Consider the following 19,000-nt stretch of genomic DNA (forward strand, 5'->3'; position numbering starts at 1 on the left):
TTCACTGTTGATACTGACCCTGGTGTTTGACGGGTACTACCTGACGACCTGTGAGGCGTCTTTGTCTTAAACTACACGCTCTCAGATATTTGTCGTCTTGCACAGTTGCACAGCATCGTTTTTCTGTCCTTGTTAGACCCTTGTGCTGCTCTCTGAAGTGAGTAGCTAATAGCATGGTAAAAGATTTTTTTGGTTTTTCTCATAACCTATTAGCCTTATAAAATGAGGAACTTGGATTAGCAGCCATACCCGGAGATTGATGCAGAGGACTGACTGAGTTGTTGATAGTAGGATTGTAGTAGGATAGTAGTCGCCTTCATTGGAAATCATTTGATTAATTTAAATTTTTTTGTGAAATGGAAAAAAATGTGATATCCATGAAAATTTTTTTCTTTGGAAATTTGCAAGTGATCCCAAACTTTTGAGCGGTAGTGTATATGTCCCCAGTGTAGTTCTTCTCAAATAGTGGGGTGTGGAAGCAGGAGGTCCATGGAAACATTGCAGAAAGAAGTACAAAATCTGGAAGATCTAGAAAGCTTTCTGTGCGGGTTATTGTAAGTCGTTGCTCTATAGGAGTCCACAACTCAATACAAAGAGACAAAAAATTGCATAATTGGAGTCGTTATGGGAAAAAACAATAATAAATTACAAATGAAGTACTATTAAACACTAATAAAAACGCTGCGGAAAATACAGAACTGCCACTTGAGTGGTGCCCTTTTGAAATATGAATGATATGCTTGTTTTTGATATAGTGCTTAAAATACATATTGATAAGTATTGATGTATCGCCCAGGCTTAACTCAAAAAGCTTGCTGTTTAAGTTTATGAAGGGGGGGGGGGCATTTTGACATTTGGGGGAAGTGGGACCGGCTTCGCGACACATTCTGAAATAAAGCCCTGTCAACTCCAGTCATACCTCGTTTATGGCGGTTAATTGGTTCCAGAGCCGATAGTGATGAGTGCTTGGAATGGAATATTTTCATAGTCAGGGCAGAGACTGCTTAACAACCTTCTAAATATGTTATATGTTACTATTAGAACCCCGTGGACATGCAATAACATCACTATTATCACATTATCTCTCCTATTACCCAAAATAGTTGACATAAAACTAGAAAATAAGTAAGAAAGTTATTATTTTACTACAGTACCTGTGGTGGCCATTCTCATCAATGTAACACTAGTGACACCTGGTGACCAGTGCATAATACTACATGTCACATGTCTTTCAATTAGTTTTCTCAATGCCTTGTATTTTTCACTAGGGCGCCACCTTTTGGTTGGATTCCACCACTACATTACCAGTTTTGTCAGTAAATGAACACAAAATAAAGCACCAAATGCATTATTGTTAAAGTTTTTTTAAATAATATTTTAATACTTTCTTTAAAAAAGAAAAACATGTCAATAATCTGTTTGAACCTATTGACCTCAATGCCTCACTTTTGTCAACATACCAGCAAGGTTGTTCTAGATAAAAATGAATCAAGAGGGGGGGGGAAAAAGGAGCTTAAGAAGGAAGAAGAAACAAAATAAAATGTCCAAATATAATAAGAAAAGGAGTACGGAGGAGGTGGGGGTCAACTAAAAGATCCATGGGCCAGTGTACACAGAGCAAAAGTCACAACCAATGTCCCACAATAGAAAGAAAAATATACAAGTGACAAATGTACACAAACTCTGCAGGTGTTAAGATGATGAAATGGCGTAAAACATGTACAGCGTGACGCAAAGTAATATTTGCAAATTAAAGCGGGTGTATAGTGCGGTTAAAAAAATTTCATGACATCTATAATAGCGAGCAGAATCCTTATTTAAAAAGGGTGCGGGAGGGGGGGTATTAAATAGCAATAAAACATCCTGTCATGTAAAGTGGAAAGAAAAAAAAAAGTGAATGGACTTTCAGTACTCAACAGTTTTGGCATAGAGTTGAGGGAGGGGGGGGGATAAGAGAAAGACAAAAAAAAATCCTCAATAGAATCATAAAAAAGTTTTCTTCTTTACAGTAAATTCTACAAAATCCAAAAACCAAAAGCTCAAAGAGATCGACACAGACCGCCACACAAACCAAATTCCTCTCTTCAGCGTTGACTTGTCCTTGTATAGAATATATATTCATGTATCTATTTATATATAATATGTATAATTTGCAGGGCGTGATCATAGAGAGTACAGGCCAGAGCACTGAGGCAGAGAGGACACACTTGTGGACTTTTTTTTTGTGTTGTTTTTTTTTTTTTTTTAAAGCGCCATAACTTGGTCTTGTTTCAAGTGAACTCGTGCAAGGAGGGTTAGACGAAAGGAGGGGAGGGAATACAAGTGGGGGTGTCTTTTTAAGTGTTGCATTCCGCTGTGTGTCCTGAGAAAACAAGCCAATGTGGACAGCAGCTAAACTCCATGTTGGAATAACACCATTTATAAAGAAAGGGACCACAGTCTGCTTGTCTTCTTCATGTCTTCAACTCTGCCTGCTTTTTTTTTTTTTTTTTTTTTTAAAATGCATCATCCGTGGAGAGCCAACGACTATAAACACTGTGCCAGACACCAAAACGTATCTGCGCTTCAAGGAAAAGACGCTTCACTCATTATAACCCGCCGCCACCCCCCCGTCACATGACACAATCCAGCTGTGAGAAAAGGGACAGGTACTATTGTAGTCCATATATGGATGTTTCTGTGAGCCATCTATGCTAGCTCACGGTGTGTCTGTGTGTGTAGGTCCTTCTCGAACTTCCGTCAGCTCTTAGAAGAGATTTTCTTCAAAACTGGCCATCAGGTCGCTCTGGAAGTTAATGTCAATTGTGTCAGCCATCTGCAGAAAGAGAGCAGAGTGGAGCGTCATGAGGATGTTTTGGGCAGGGCTGTTCAACTGGTGGCCTGCAAGTTCAATTAACATTTGCAGTAAGGTCCATAAAGCAGCAAAGTGCTCCAGTCACAAAGTCATTTTGTAAGTCCTTAATAACGTATCTGTGTAATTCAATCCATGGTGAATACGATCCCACAAGAGTTCCTAGTGGGATCCCAGGTGGCCATATCAAATTTTAAATTAAATCTCCATGCAATACACTTTCTTCTCATGTTCATTTCTCGTTCAGAACTTACACATTGGGAGTTACTTTTCAGTCACGCTGTAAAGTCTAAGTTCCCAAAGTGAGGCATGCCAAATATTCTAGTAGGCTGAGTGAATAAAAATGTAAAAACAGCATGACCACATTAGCATTAACACTGAGTTACATAATGAGCCCGAACATCTAAAAAAAAAAAAAAAAAGTGTTACATAAACCATGCGTTTGATGATTATACTATACATCAAGTGTATTTTCCCTATATATTGTGTACTGGTCTTCTTCTGTGGCGCTGTGACAAATAGGTGCATTCTCTGAGCTGTAAGGATGAAGCATCTATATTAGAACACCCACCATTTTGCATGATTCTGTTCTTTATGCTTCACTAATCTGTCTCTTTTGGGGCGTTGCGGCCACTGTGTTCAGCAGTCCTTGAATGCACCGTAGTTGTGTGACATGTGATTCAGATTGAGACTGGTGTTCCTGCCATTGAGGGGAAGCTTTTACAAGCATTTTTTGTCCATTTAAAGAATCTTTTAACTAGTGTAAACATATTGCTTATTTATGACCTTATGACTAGTTTTCCAATTAGTGAGGTATAAATGTGACGGTATGACCTTATATTGACAGTATATACAAAATAACAGATAAGTGAAGTCTGGCACCCCGATCTTTAGCTTTCTGATCATGACCCCCCCACCCGCAGAAATGTTTATAGTTTAATTTTCAAAGCTTAGCTTTAGAGTTACATACCGCCTCCCTCCTGCGCCTCTCTTGCTCGCGGCGGCGAGCCATCTCCCTCTGCTGGTCAAGGGCGTTCTGTGCAGCTGAGGAAGTTGGAGGTTGGACCGGAGGCTGGATGGGTGGAGCTTGTGGGGAGTGAGTGGGTGGGGTAGAAGCCGGCGGTGTTGCTGCAACTGGTGATTGCTGCTGCTGATGCTGCTGCTGCTGATGTTGCTGCTGCTGTTGTTGTTGTTGTTGTTGTTGTTGCTGCTGCTGCTGCTGCTGCTCATGGCGGCGGCGGACATCTTCTTGTGTGCGGCGTGAATGCTCCACAGAATCATCGTCATCACGGCTACAGAAGACAAACAAGCATGCTGATTTGTTGTGGAAATAACATGAAATATGAGCGTGTCCTGTGGTGGCTAACCGCATCTTCTCCTGCTCCCTCCTGGCCTGCTCTGCCTGAGCCTTCAGCTGCCTCTCCCTCTCCTCCTTCTCCCTGGCGACACGTCTGAACTGCTCAAAGCTGTCGCTGGAGGAGCGAACTGCCGACGCTGTCGTGGACTGAGACCTCTGGGCCAAGCTTGCCCAAGAGCCCATGTTCTTTAACTTCACGTCCTAGGATGGGGAAGGCAAAAAAGTAAGATGCCATCAACTCCAGTGAGACACTAATCAAATCAAATCAACTTTATTTGTATAGCACTTTTCCTGCAAAGACATGCAACACAAAGTGCTTTACAAAATTAAAACAATTACCACAATTAAAAGGAAGAACAAACACTGAGAAAGTTTAAAAATATTAGTTAAAAGCCTGATTAAAAAGGTGCGTCTTTAATCTTTTTTTAAAAATATCAACAGTCCAACATATCAACATATCTGCAGTCCTGAGGCTCCCCGGCAGGCTGTTCCACAGGTGGGGGCCATAGTGGCTAAATGCTGCCTCACCGTGGGTTATCGTTCTGGGTTTTGGTATAGCTAAAAGGCCAGTGCCGGAGGACCGCAGACCTATTCACCGCAGATATGGTAAAAGCAGATCAGATAAATACGAAGGTGCAAGGGCGTTAAGACATTTAAAAACCAGTAAGAGAATCTAATGGCGTGTGTTCACTGTAGAAGGTTACAGGCATCAGGTTTTGTTCCGCTCAAACATACCGGTGTCCTCTTGGGGCCGACGGGCGTTTTGGGCTCCTGCTTGACTTTAGTGTCCTGCTGATTGCAGGGCTGCACCAAGGAGTCAGGAAGGCGGGAACCAGAGCGAGTCCCATCCAATGACTTCACGTCTAATCCTAGTGGGAGGCAAAAAAAGAAGTGATTTAAAATCAAATAAAGATTATTGTACAAAAAAACACTCAGACAATCACAATTGGTAAAACAGTAGGCCTATATAAACTCATCTGAACACAGCAAGTACAACAACGTTTAATTAAAACATATATGTGGGGGCGTACTTACTGTGTTTACTGTCAAGTTTGTGTGTGTCGAGTCGCATAGCCGGGCTGAATGGGGATGGGGGCAGCACTGGTGAGTGGGAGAGTTTCTCCTCTTTGACCCCCACCAAGTTGGACCGCTGATCCTATTCACAGTCCAAGTATTACATCACCACCAAATGAAAAAAAAACAAAACACACACAGTCATTAAATTATACATAAAAGCCTAGGGTCCTCGGTAATGTCCCAAGGTGAATTACTGACATTTTTCTTGATCTGTGAGGGAGACTGTAGTCCTGTCGTCTGGAAGTGAGGCATCAGGGGAGAGTGCATCATCAGCGGCGAGGGGCTGTCACGCAGGCAACCTGGAACAGCAGCAAGTATTGGACATGTTCAACCAAAGACCATTACACAGCATCCAAGGCACTATTCATTTGGACATTCAAAGTAGCCTTTCACAAGCTGAAGTTGGCTTGTGCATTTGAATGGAATCAGCTTAAGCTCATTTGTCTTTATTGTTTACACAATGGAGTTAATGTTTAATTCTTAACAGGATTGATGAAATTCCTTCTTGGATTCATTGTGGGGAAAAAAAACATGCCTTCTTCAGTAGCTCTGACCAAATTACCATATTGACCCCGATGTAAAGCCACTCATTAAGAATAGAAACGGCCAAAGGACCCAACTAAAATACAAATAGAAGACAGAAGAAGCATTCTAACTGTAAATGTAGCGACTAGACTAGATGTTGGTATTCAGTGAAACAAGGGACAGATTTGATCACCAGAAAATGCATTTACAGATTTATAAGTTTCAATTCTCATACTGTGACACAAACATACTGATACTCAAACTATGTCTAATATTTTGGGTGTTTACAAGCATAAAACCATTTAAACCTACCATTACAATAAACTCATCAGAGAATAGCCACCGCAGGACGTACACTGCGCAGAAAAAAAACAAACAAGGAACTGCTAAAGTCTATGCTATCTTATTTATGTCTACGATGTTTTATTTACGCTGACTATCTATTGGGTAATACAAATTTAAAGGTGACAATATGGGTGTTGTGTCATGTCTAGGGCGCTCTAACAATGCTAAAGGGGACCCATTATGGGTTTTTTTCCCACTTTTCTGACCTATAAATGTAGTTACAATGTTGTATTCTCGTGTTAAATAATGCCAAAGTTTCAGATAATGATGTTTACGTATTTGGTAGTGAGCCCTGAAAGACGTTTGGGATGGCTCAAAACGCTCTGTTTCAAAAGGTGTGGTAAAATTGCCCCTTTGTGATGTCACAGAGGGGTGGACTTCCTTATATGGTTTATAGTTAGGAGGCACTTAAATTAATAAATAAATTAAAACAGCCCGCTTTGGCAGGAAGCACAAATCAAAGGAAATACAGCTGGAATAGGTGCAGATTCTGTCAAATCTAAAAGGTTTCCTGTGCAGGTTATTGTGTGTAACTGCTCTATAGGGAACCACAACTCAATCAACCTATTTACAAGATTGTAAATGTTTTTTCTGTGCCATAACTACAAAAATGTTCCATAAATATTGAATCCTAATTCGCAGAAATTCATTTTTTGAGTCTAAAACCACTTAACCATGATAAACGAGAGACTATACAACTAACAAGTGTCCTGAAACACTACACTCTGCAATGGAAGAACTAGAATTAGCCTTGTCAGCTGCAGGTGTTTACTTGGCTGTATTACCTGTGGAAAAAGGCTCGCCCTTGATGCGTGGCGAGGGCTGGAGCTGCTGTAACTTCTGCTGGAGGGTCGCCCCTTTCTGTTGCTGCACCGTCGTGGCAAGCGCATGTTGGAACGAATGCTGCACATGACTGTGGCCCGAGCTGTGCCGCTGCAACGTCGCAGGGTTGGACGACATCACAGTTTGCGCGTGCATTGAGGGTACTAGATGGGGGGCATTGTGCACAGGCGAATGGGCGTGCAGCGGCTGGCTCTGCGTGGATGACCGCGGTTGGAGCGACTGCAGGAAGGTTTGAACCTGGCTGAGGGGCGGTGTTTCTGCATTGGTGGGCGTCGGCTCTTCGTCGTCCTCCAGCAGGGCTTGCGGAGGTTGAGCAGAGAGGGTTCCCAAGATACCGTGTGACGGTGGTGAAGGTACGCGGGGGCGTGGAACTGGCTGGGGAAGCGGGAGAGGGAGTGGGAGAGGAAGCTGAGGTGAGGACACAGGCAGAGGGGGGAGTGAGGATGGGAGTGGCTGAGAGTTCTTAGGAGGAAGTGGTGCGGCGTGGTTGCTAGGTCTTGATGGTTGCTGGGGGAGAGCGTTGTGGATGGCTGCAAATAAATTTAAAGGAAAATGAGAACACAATTTGTCTATTTGATAAAACATCAACACTTAGCAGAACAATTTACTCACCTGGTGAGGGTATGATGGGATGTTGGTTTAAAAACGGGTGTGGTTCAGTGGGTGTCGGACCAGTAGGTGTGTTTACATTGAGGAGGCCAGCGTTGAGGGGGGCGCAAGAAGAGGGGATTACAGGACTGGGCTCAGTGTTGGGCTGCGTCAGGTGAGGGTTCATAAAGTGGGCCAAAGGGTCGAATCCGGTGCTCAGCAACTGTGATGATTCCAGAGCGGGGACAGAGACCGGGACCGGAACCGGAACGGGAAGATGGGAGGGAGGGATGAATGGCAATTTGGTCTGCGGGACTTGAGGCTGCGGGGCAGCGGGGCCAACATTGGCGACAGACAGCTGTTGCGGCCTCTTGGTGTCCTTGTTTGACAGGGTCTTCTGCTGCTTGGGAACCAGCCCTGATGAAAAATGGTACATTCTATTCGAATCTATTCTATCTAAAAATAACAAGGTCTATTTGTGTTTCATATAGGGGTGCAACGATACACAAAATTCACGGTTCAATTCTGTTCGATGATACGTTTTCGATACGTTTAATTTGAATTTGATTGAAATTGCCAACATTTTTCTCAGTTCTGATGCACACACCTTATAATAAGAATATAAACCAAATGTATCTTATGGAGGCGGCACGGTTGACAAGTGGTTAGCGCGCAAACCTCACAGCTAGGAGACCAGGGTTCAATTCCACCCTCTGCCATCTCTGTGTGGAGTTTGCATGTTCTCCCCGTGCATGCGTGGGTTTTCTCCGGGTACTCCGGTTTCCTCCCACATTCCAAAAACATGCTAGGTTAATTAGCGACTCCAAATTGTCCATAGGTATGAATGGAGTGTGAATGGTTGTTTGTCTATATGTGCCCTGTGATTGGCTGGCGACCAGTCCAGGGTGTACCCCGCCTCTCGCCCAAAGACAGCTGGGATAGGCTCCAGCACCCCACCACCCTCGTGAGGAAAAGCGGTACAAAATGAATGAATGAATGTATCTTATGGAGATCCAGGCGGTGAAAGTATTCAATATGAGTTACTTTTACCAAGATTATAAATTCACGTTTCAGTTCCTGACGTATGTCCTGGCTGAACCGTGACGCCTGTAGTGAATGGTTTACAATTCACGTATTGTTGCACCCCTAGTTTCGTACCATTGTCAGAGTCTTCACTATCAGAGGAGTCACTGGTGCCTGAGGATGAAGATCCTGTCTTCAATTTTGTGACGTTTGTCATTTCCAGAGGCTTTTCTACTATGACAAACACACAATATGCAGGTGAAGACAAAGTTGCATTGACTACTCCGTGCGTCTACTCAAACATCTTACCTGATGACTTCTTCTTCCTTTTGAGGCAGCTGGAGACATACTTCTCCAGCTCTCGGAGCGTGGAGGGCTTGAGCGTCTCAAAGTCGATCTCGATCTCATCCGGGTTGGAATTCTTCATGGAGGGCTCACGCGTTTGGATTATGTGCACAACGCGGCCCAGCTTGTCCCCGGGCAACTTGTTGATGTCCAGGCTTAGCTGGCGCTTCTCTTCGTACGACATGGGCTTGCCCCCGACAGCAGCCGCTCCCCCAAACAAATCTGAGGAGGCGTATGAGTTGGCTGCACTAAGCCATTGTTAAATAAATAACCATGAGAGTTTTAATCAACTAAAATACACACCCATGTCATCTTCTACTTCGAGAGAGGCTGAGGGGACAAGAGGGGTGGGCCCGGTCTGAGGGGGCACAGCAGGACGACTGTTTTTGATGCCGTCTTTTTTACTGCAATTCATAAACACATCAGCTGATCAGATCATGCATCATTTACCTTTGAACAGCTTAAATGCATATGTCACAAAGGTCATGTCACTAGATGTCATGGAATGTCATGCATGGCTGTAGATGACCACAATGTATCCAACCTGATATCATATAGATGATTTTATGTATTCTAGTATACAAGTAATGATGTAAAACTACAATTCATCTTATTTTGGACTGACCCAGGCTTCTTCCTCTCCTTCTTTGCAACGAGTGGGTCCTTGCTGATTTTGCTCTTCTTGGAAATCTGAAGCATGGCGGTCTCAGTGGGCTCATCCGCTCCCATCTTCTTCTTGTGCTTTTCCTTCTTCTTCTCCTTCTTGTCACGCTCTTTCTTCTTGGGCTTGCTGACCTGAGGCTGAGAAAGTGCAGCCAGCTGCTCGTGGACAGCCTTAAGCTGGAGGACACAAGAGAAATCGGTCACATTTCAATAACCTCTTTTTCAATTAATTCTCCTACCTGTTCCTGTAGCACAGCCAATCGCTGCTGCCTCTCTTGATCAGAGTCCGCACCAGAGGACTCAGATTCGGACAAACTGGAGCTGTCATCTTCCGAGACAACAGGAGGAGGCGGTAACTGCCGAGTGGAAGGGGCAGGGTGGATGGCAGATGACGGCGTGGGAACGGGAGCTGGCTCCTCTGGCTCGTCGGGCATCTTGGCAAAACGCATCTCAAAGACCTCCTGGCAAGTGGTTGAAGAAGGAAGATGATCAGAAGAAATGAATTCTGAACTGTATCTAGTCTAACAACAGGTTAGTAACGCTCACCTGGAGTTTACGTGCCATGGCAACCACATCATGGCCTGGCGGATTATACTTGTAACAGTTGGAGAACATCAACCGCACGTCCGCTGCAAACTCTTGAGCGTCTCTGTACTGCCAATTGTCCAGTTTTTTCTGGAAGGGTTGAATATTTTACATGCCGTATTAGATAACTTGTCATTTCCAGAGAAATCATAACATAGATATATTTATTAAATGTGTGAGGGAAATTAAAATGCCAATAAGAGGCCAGCACAATGCAATGAAAATTGGAAATTAGCCTTTTTTTATTTGACTAAAGGTATAATTAAAGTAAGTTTAATACCGGTACACCTCCCAATAATGTAAAATATATCAAATATAACACAGCGGAACATGTATAAGTCAAACACCCCCAAGATCATTCATTCACACAATTCGGAGCTTAACTGCAGTTTAAAAAAAAAAAAAAAAACTTCTTTAGTTGCATTAACTCCAAATGACATTAGTTTTTTGACAAAGTTTTTTGTGTGATGTAAGAGGAAACGTGTGCTGATAACCGTAGATCTAGAAATAGGACTAGTGACTTAAAAATGGCACCCGCCTCTATTCTGGCTGCAAGTTACAATAGAACTATAATAACAGTAAACATGTAATTTTTGCATTTTTACCACAAAAACAGTACTCCAAGGCATGTTGGGAAGCCGGATGCACTCTCAGTGATGACAATACAATATTAACTTTTTAAATTTAGGATTTATATATTTTTGGAAATACCTGAAACCCTTTTTTGTGGAATACATGATATGACCTAGACTTTTACCTCCAGTGCCCTCCAGGTAAATTGAGTGTGAGGCCCCTGCTAGACAGTTAATAAGGATTTTATAGTACAACTTGACTGTGGAACAGACTACCACTATTTCTTATGGGAACAATTTATTCTGAATTAGAGCATTATGGTGGACAAACAGTATTACATAATGTATTGTGTTTAGAGGTTGCCCTGTACTAATTCTTTCAAATGATTAAACAAATCAAAAGGGCAATTAGAATCACCTTGATGGTGCTGAGGTCCATGGGGTGCTTGATGATGTCATGGTAGTCATGAAGGCCAAGAGCTTTTGCATCAACAGGCAAGTAGAAGGGCCAGGCATAGGCAAAGTGCTTCTTGGACAGCATCTCTTTGACGAGGAAAGCACAGGAATGTAACTGATCCTGCCGCTTGGGCGTCAACATGCCTCCCGTCTCCAGCACACCACCGGGGTGGTGCTGGGAGTCTGGCTGTGACGAGTCTCGCTTGGGCGGCTTTAATGGGCGAATGCTGTCTCGGCGCGGTCGAGTCTCCGCTGAGACGGGCGACGATTCGCTGAGCTGGTCGTTGGCTGTCGGTGTGGTGGTGTCTGCTTTTCTCTTCTGGCTCTTCCTTTGCTGTTGGATTATCAAAAGAGATAGACGTGACATTATGTCACCTGGTTGCCAACAAGACTTTCCTTTCCCGTACCTTGATTAGAGCAGGGCTCTGTAGTATCTGGCCTGTATGGAGGCCTGGGTGTGTGACAGCCGGAGGTGGGACAGAGGTCATGCCCTGGGGCAAGACGCCTGCTGCTGAGAGAGGGTACGGTGGTCCGAGATGAGGCGCGTGAGCCATGGGTGTCGGAGGCACACGTGGGGGCTGGGCCAGAGTAGGAGGGGTTGGAGAGTGATGGGTCTGTGGGAGAGTTGCAGGGGATGAGAAGCCTCGCGTCAGGGGAGTGGTGGAGGGCGATAACAAATCCTGGCCTGATTCGGACATGGTGATCAGAGCTAAAACAAACAAACAAAAAAAAAAGATTCAACATGAGGATGTCCAAAACTATGTACTTCAACAATTGCACAATCTACCTGGCTCCCGTTTTATGCTGCGGCGTCCCTTTGAGACCACAGCAATCTCCGTCTCCTCCTGTGGCATCTCTGTGATCTTCTGGAGAAAGAGTTTCTCCAAGGCCTTGGCCATTAGCACGATATCATCGGCGGGCTATGTAACACATTGCACATTGTTTGGTTGTTTTTTTTTTTATTCAAAAGCATGCAGAGTCAACATTGTTGCCTGTCACTGACCTTGTTGTAGATGTAGCAATTGGTGAACATTGTGTTGAAGTCATGAATACACTCCTGGGCATTTTTGTAGAAGTGGTTCTCCAGGCGCTTCTTTATGGTGCCCATGTCCATGGGGTTTTTGATGATTTTATAGTAGTCCTAAATAGATAAGGGCAAGCACAAAATTAGTTCTTACAACCTTTTAAGACTGTAAAAACATTAATTCATTCATTCATTTTCTACCACTTTTCCTCACAAGGGTTGCGGGGGTGCTAGAGCCTATCCCACCTGTCTTCGGGCGAGAGGCGGGGTACACCCTAGACTGGTCGCCAGTCAATCACAGGGCACATATAGACAAACAACCATTCACACTCACATTCATACCTATGGACAATTTGGAGTCGCCAATTAACCTAGCATGTTTTTGGAATGTGGGAGGAAACCGGAGTACCCGGAGAGAACATGCAAACTCCACAAAGAGATGGCCGAGGGTGGAATTGAACCCTGGTCTCCTAGCTGTGAGGTCTGCGCGCTAACCACTCGACCGCCGCGCCGCCACTGTAAAAACAAAAACCTGGAAATGTTTGCCACGTAAGACTTCAGCGTAGTGAGCATCTAACTTTTTTTTGCCTCTGCACAATCTTAGCAACAAAATTTTGGGGAATTTTGACGTGTGGGCAAAATTTCAAAAGAGGGCAGTTTTCCTATAGAGATGAAAAGTGTGACCCAGAAATTGATCATTTGTCTGTGTCCTGGCTACTCAGTACAATAAGAGGAAGACTAAAACTCCATAACAATTAATGTTAAAATGATCAAAATGTATTTTCTACTTATATTATTCTTCAGGAAAAAAAAGTCCAAGTAAAGCAGAGGTTGACCAGGGTCCCAAAAGAGATCCATAGTATTTTCATTAACACCTGTACATATTGAACTACATGCTCTTCAAGTAAGTAAAACATGAGACTCACAGGTAAATTGAGTTTGATGGCATCTACGGGAGCTTGAAAGGGCCATGCGAACTGGTGTTTCCATAATGTCTTCAACACCACTTTCAGCAGGTACTGAAACAGACAGTGGACATTCATAAAGCCACCATTTCTATATTTCTAAATTTCCACAATGAGATAAGTATTAATACCTGGAGCTGGTTGGTCTGCCGTTTGGGTCGAGAAGAATCAGATGTTTCAGGGGGTGCAGGGTTGAAAGGGAGAGGCTGCTGGGCGGAAGGAGGGTTGTGGCTGCTGCCTGGCTCCAGTCCGTCCCCCATCACAGTGGTGGTTTGCAGTGACCAAGCAGTCGATGTAGGCAGATTGGACCTGGCAGGGGCAGGTGGGACCGGGGGGATCCCCCTCAGGCCATTCCACTTCTCACTTGACTCTCTGGTCAACGGAAGAACGGGTTTGGTGTTTTTGAGGGACTATCCACATGGGAACATTTTCAGGTTAAGTATTTTATCATTTCGGCATTTCATCCATATGGAAATGCCTTTCTGGGTGCATGAGAAAATCTGAAAACACCAGATTGTCATTTTTGTTAAGACAGCCGACACAAAAACGGTAACATCACTGACCCACCACCACCTTGTTGTCATCTAGTGACCAAAAGTCAGCTCTGGAGGAGACAAGCTACCAAAATATCTGCACCCCACAGCATTCCAGGACAATTCCAGTATGGAAAAGTCAAAACACAAAAAAAAAAAATCGAGAAAAGCGAGAAAATCAAAGACAGGAGATTTGTCGATGTTCATCAAATTTCATCAAATCATCCACAAATCTACGAATGTTTTTCCAGCATCCTCTAGTTTGTATTGAAATGTGCCCTTATATCTCGTACAGTTTTTTGGTAATTAGTGCCACCTTTTGTTTTTATTGCTGTTTGCTAGTGAACAGAATCATGCAAAAACAGACGTAACCATTTTTAAATGGTACTGTGTATTGGAGAAGCATGAGGGAAGGTTCTATCTTGCAGCAGATCCCAATAAAAGTGCAGTTTTAAGCTATTATGGATGGTGCTGTATTCAGACACACAAGCCATGCAGATAAAATAACCTATGTTGTATTAGTGCAGTATAGGTTTGTATGATATTTTTTTTATGTACCGGTATTGATTCTTTCCATGATAAGAACAAAAAAAAGACTGATACAGGTATAAATGATAAAGCGTAAACAAGCCTATGAATTAAACGTTTGTGTGTGAAATTATTTTCAGACAGCTCAGTCGTGGGACAAAGTCAAAAACACTGAACAATCCCCTCCCGACCTAAACAGGTTGAATTGGCGATAAATCCCGGAATCTCCTTACAGAGCGGGAGTGGAAGCTAGCAGGGTTAGCTTGTGTGGTTCCGTGTACGCGACTCTGGCTCGGTGAGTATATTTTCACCATGTTGTATTTTACGGTTTTTATGTGAGGAACATTTTACAGTGCCAGTGACGATTTGGAAATTCTGAGAGACAAAATACGAGAAGCAGGTGTATTTTTGAACGTAGCTTGTCTTAGCCGTAAATAGACATTGTCCACAAACGGAACATACTTCCATGACCGTCCTTCAAAATAAGAGCGCCATATGCCCTACATCTGCATACTGCAACAAAACAAGAGTGTCATACAAATCTCTTACATATGTAGATAGAATTGCATGGGTGACTACATCTTCCTTAAAACCACAGGCATTACAGGTTTGTTGAAGATTTCGTAGCAATCTGGGAAGAGGCCGACATCCCATTAAAAAAAGTTAGCCACTTTCTCATGTAAATGTAGGTTGTTTTATGTTTAGTGTATATCCTACATATGCACACTAATAGTGTATACCCTGCGGAACACCATTCCATTATTTGCCCACCACTGTTTTCTACCTCAGGTTAAAACACAGTGGTACCAATTGGATATAACCAAATGAGTACAGTGTGATTCACTACACATTCATTTAATGTTTCTAGCAAATGTAACATTAAAAAAAACAAGATAGACAAAGATTTACCGTAAATGCTTTAATCATAGCCTGGGTTACTCTGATCACAAAGAGAGCAGGGCATTAATTGGAAGAAGGCAATAACTGGAGAGAGGCAGTTTATTTCCAAAATCTGACAACTTAATTTTTTTTTTTTTTTTACAGCTTTAATGATTTTGGGTGCATAAGAAAGTGAAAGGAAAATGTAGCTCAAATGGTCATAATATAACTGGTATGCTGCACAGCACAGCAGCAACAGAACCGATGTTGTAATAGCGGCAGGGAGCAAATGTAAAACGCACAAGTGTCACACTAATAGCGTAGCGCACCCAACATTTTATAACACATACAAAAGTAGATAGAGCTGCTAGATTCATGATACACATACACAATATTGTCTTATGTATACAATACAAACGCTGCTACTGCCATCTTGTCAAGTTTAAAAAAATAATAATATATTTTTTTCTGACATGACACAAATTTGATGCGTCAACACCTATTTAGTTTAGTAGACTGCACACCTAGCAATTATAGGAGACTTGTGGTTAATTGCGGAATTTATAGTAACTCTTCCCTGTCGTTACATACAGCATTCAAATTTTCCAGAAAATACCCATAAAAACGATGCAAAATATACATCACAGTCCATCTTGAATCTTCATAAATGTAATGCCTACGCCTTAAGTACCTTTGCAGAAATAAATGTCAAACTAAGTCTGGACTTCCTGTTGCCTCGGGAAACATAATTCTGTTGCACAGCATTATTGATAGGAACTATGAATAAGAAACTGCTAATGTGGGGCAGTTGCACAGCGTTAGCTGCTATGTCAACCAATCAATGGGTAGCAGGGTTTCTAGCTTCCTCCTTTACGCAAGCATTTGCACAAACACCCCCTCTCATACAGGCACCTTACATCAAGTATAGGCCTTGCACTCGCTGCAGTTGTGTAAATAAACTATTGGGGAAATATTCTTATTTCTGTATGTGTGTTATTTTGTCACAAAAATACATTGTAAACATGAAAAATACTGGATTCCTCAAAACTTACATGTTTGTTGCTGTTTCCGCCGTTACTTAATTCTCTTGTGCGTTCATGGCGTATTCAAGGAGGCAGCGACACGCTTTCTGAGGAGGTGAAAACCACAAGAGTGACTGACAAGTGCGCCTTGTCACCCTAACAGGAAAAAAACAATCAGAGGAAACGAATAAATGTTAAAGAACATGTAATTGTGTGGAGAGGGAAAGAAAGGTATTGTTTTTTTCATAGTTTATGTTGTGCAGCTCGCCTTAGCACCTTGGCTCAAGGCAACCTACAAGATGAATATAAACAGTTACTATGTAATAACTACAAAAATATTCAATTAATTAATATTGAATCCTATTTTACGGAAATTCATTTTATCGGGTTTGAGTCTGGAACCACTTAACCGCGATAAACGAGGGACAACAACACCTAACAAGTCTGCTGAAGCCCAACATTCTACAATGGAAGAAATAGAATTCGCCTTTTCGGCTCCAGGTGTTTACTTGGCTAGGCCTGGAACCAATTAACCATGGCAAACGAAGAACGACTGAGAGGATGCATACACACTACAAACAAACAGGTAAGTCAACATTGATTATAAATAGTACAATTTAAGAAGAATGTTATGGTAACATCCAAGAACAAGTGCTGCCATCGACATAAACAAGGCTGCAACTGACTTATTTTATTAGCGGATTAATCCGAGAGGCTGAAATCACACCATCAAATACCAAAATAGTTAAGTTAATTTAAGTGAAACAAAATAGATGGGTGAAATTTGACAAAATTTATAAATACATGAATGAGTGGTGGTCTATTAGCACCCACTGCATACAATGCACAAGCCATTTGGAGACGTCCTGTGCAGGTCCCAAGCCCAGTGTAATGGGAGGGTCTCTGGAAGGGCATCCGCCGACAAGGACACCATAAATACGTTAATTAACTGCGGGGCTCACGTTGTGCCCCCATTGGAGGCAATGACATTGCTCCCACAGAATAGAAAGTGAAACTGATGGGGAGTAATTTTCTTCTTTCAACTGTCTCGAAGCCGGAAAGCAGGTCGCTGTGAGCCGTAAATAACACTAACGCCACAATTTGGACACCACTGTGATAAACAAATCTTGACAAGTGTTTTTAGCTCGCTTTGTGCTCGCTGACATCTTTTATGACGTTATTTACAGAGCACACATCAAAGACGCGTTAACCGAAATATATCCGTCGTAGCAAATGTTAGGCCATGGGCTACCTTTCAATTCCGTATCATGTGTCCTCAAACAAGCAATGTGGGAAGTTGAAAGGGGTTAGTATCACGTAAATGAGTTGTCTATAAGAACAAGCAGCAAAAGGACGACAAAGAAACAACGACATTCCAACCCTATACACCTATGCCTTGCTAACCTTCTACGACAGCACGTCGCCATGTTTCTTCAGCAAGTGTCAACTCCGGACGTAAAGACCTTCCAGAATACGAACCAGGACCAGGTTTGTTATTCCCGAAAACAAGTACGGTACGTTCCGCACGGTTCCCATGCGCCATAGCTGCTCGGCTACGCTGTCTGAAGTACGTAAGTTATGTCACGAATACGGCCTACGGGAAGGGGGGGGGGGGGGGGGGGGGGGGGGTGTAAGAGACGCTACAAACAAACAGCCGAGCAAGCTAGCTGCTGTTAGCACTAGCTGCGGCTAACATGCACACTGACAGCACGTAGTGACAAATGCCACCAAGACGATCTTAGCGCAGGTATGAAGCGATGTAAGCGAAGATAAAGAACATGCGCAATAACGCCATGTTGCTTTAGCTTTAAAAGAGACAACCATCTAGTATGGCCGAACCGGTGCAAGGCCCGCAAAGACAGCTCATGCCGAGGCGCACTCTGACAGCGCGCGAAATAATAATGCCGATGGGACCCGTTAAAGGCTTTATTTAGGGCACCGCGGCCTTTACAGCGTCCCTTGACGTGCCAGTGACACACACGCAGCCACAAAAATGCTTATACGTACCTAACTGAGTCGGTTGTCAGTGTTGGTAGACCTTCCTCGCCCCAAATCCAGAACAAACAGTCCTGTTCAACGTCGGTGACGTCAGACGCACGGGAGGCGGGACTGGCTCCGAAGACGCTGCTGTCAGTGTCAGACTTAACTCCGCCCCCGCCCCGCCCCTCTCCTGGCAATATTACGCAATCATTTGCAACCATTTCAACGCAAAAAATTGTTATATAATAAATGATATTATATAAAATAAATATATATAAATTACAAAATATATAATAAATTACATTTATTGAGGAAAATATTGTCAGAGATGAACTAAAATTTTATGTTTGCACCATTCAGCAAAATAACAAAAAAACCCACAACACTAATAATATACAGTAGTAGTATTATGTGTGGCTGGATATGTTACTTTGAATGTGTTTTTAAGGTACAATATGTAGTAACTTTTTTTGCAGATTACAGCTGAAATTTAGGGTCAAATTCAATGAATGTGTAACCCTCCTTTCAGAGAATAATATAGTTGGCACCTCCTCAACTCACCAGAAAATTGATCTCATGTAGTTTACTCTCTTCAGTTTGCCTTTCAGGTAACTGGAGTTTGCAGAGCAGGTTTTACGTTTTTTTCCCCTCCTACCACATAAGTATTTTGGAGTGTTTCACACTTTGAAAACCCCAACTACTACCCCCATCTTGCTTACTACCCTCATGTCCTCTGGACATGCCCCACCCATCTCAGTCTGGCCTCTCTGACTTTATCTCCAAGGCCTCTAACATGTAATGTCCCTCTGATGCATTCATTCCTGATCCTATCCATCCTG

General features: G+C 42.9%; 1 protein-coding gene across 6 annotated transcripts; it reads right to left on the reverse strand.

Annotated features, from left to right (window-relative positions):
- Positions 1–2,115: 2,115 nt before the first annotated feature.
- Positions 2,116–18,299, reverse strand: LOC131134173 (bromodomain-containing protein 4-like). 6 transcript variants are annotated; one of them, XM_058079187.2, is made up of 22 exons: positions 18,189–18,299; positions 16,212–16,337; positions 13,351–13,591; positions 13,181–13,273; positions 12,234–12,371; positions 12,018–12,150; positions 11,638–11,939; positions 11,193–11,564; positions 10,164–10,292; positions 9,857–10,078; positions 9,580–9,794; positions 9,258–9,358; positions 8,919–9,176; positions 8,745–8,840; positions 7,611–8,003; positions 6,941–7,528; positions 5,484–5,584; positions 5,244–5,364; positions 4,944–5,077; positions 4,219–4,409; positions 3,822–4,143; positions 2,116–2,815 (listed from the first exon to the last, which is right to left on the reverse strand). In XM_058079187.2, the coding sequence occupies exons 3-22, from the start codon at positions 13,477–13,479 to the stop codon at positions 2,747–2,749; spliced, it is 4,107 nt and encodes a 1,368-aa protein (XP_057935170.2). In that variant the 5' UTR covers positions 13,480–13,591; positions 16,212–16,337; positions 18,189–18,299; the 3' UTR covers positions 2,116–2,746. The 6 variants fall into 6 exon arrangements, with proteins under 6 accessions (XP_057935170.2, XP_057935163.2, XP_057935153.2 ...); XM_058079180.2 differs by having other exon boundaries at positions 8,745–8,843; XM_058079170.2 differs by having other exon boundaries at positions 8,919–9,197.
- Between the last annotated feature and the right edge of the window lie 701 nt (positions 18,300–19,000).

This window comes from Doryrhamphus excisus, linkage group LG9, assembly GCF_037039965.1.
Source record: "Doryrhamphus excisus strain RoL-2023G ecotype Guam linkage group LG9, RoL_Dexc_Guam_v1.1, whole genome shotgun sequence".
In the NCBI taxonomy this organism is placed as follows: domain Eukaryota; kingdom Metazoa; phylum Chordata; class Actinopteri; order Syngnathiformes; family Syngnathidae; genus Doryrhamphus; species Doryrhamphus excisus.

Coding starts and splice junctions, on each gene's coding strand:
- LOC131134173 (XM_058079128.2), bottom strand. CDS start 13,479: ATGGGGGACGGACTGGAGCCAGGCAGCAGCCACAACCCTCCTTCCGCC. Junction 11,565..11,637: donor AGAGCCCTGCTCTAATCAAG/GTACGGGAAAGG, acceptor ATAATCCAACAG/CAAAGGAAGAGCCAGAAGAG. Junction 7,529..7,610: donor TCCCATCATACCCTCACCAG/GTGAGTAAATTG, acceptor ATTTATTTGCAG/CCATCCACAACGCTCTCCCC.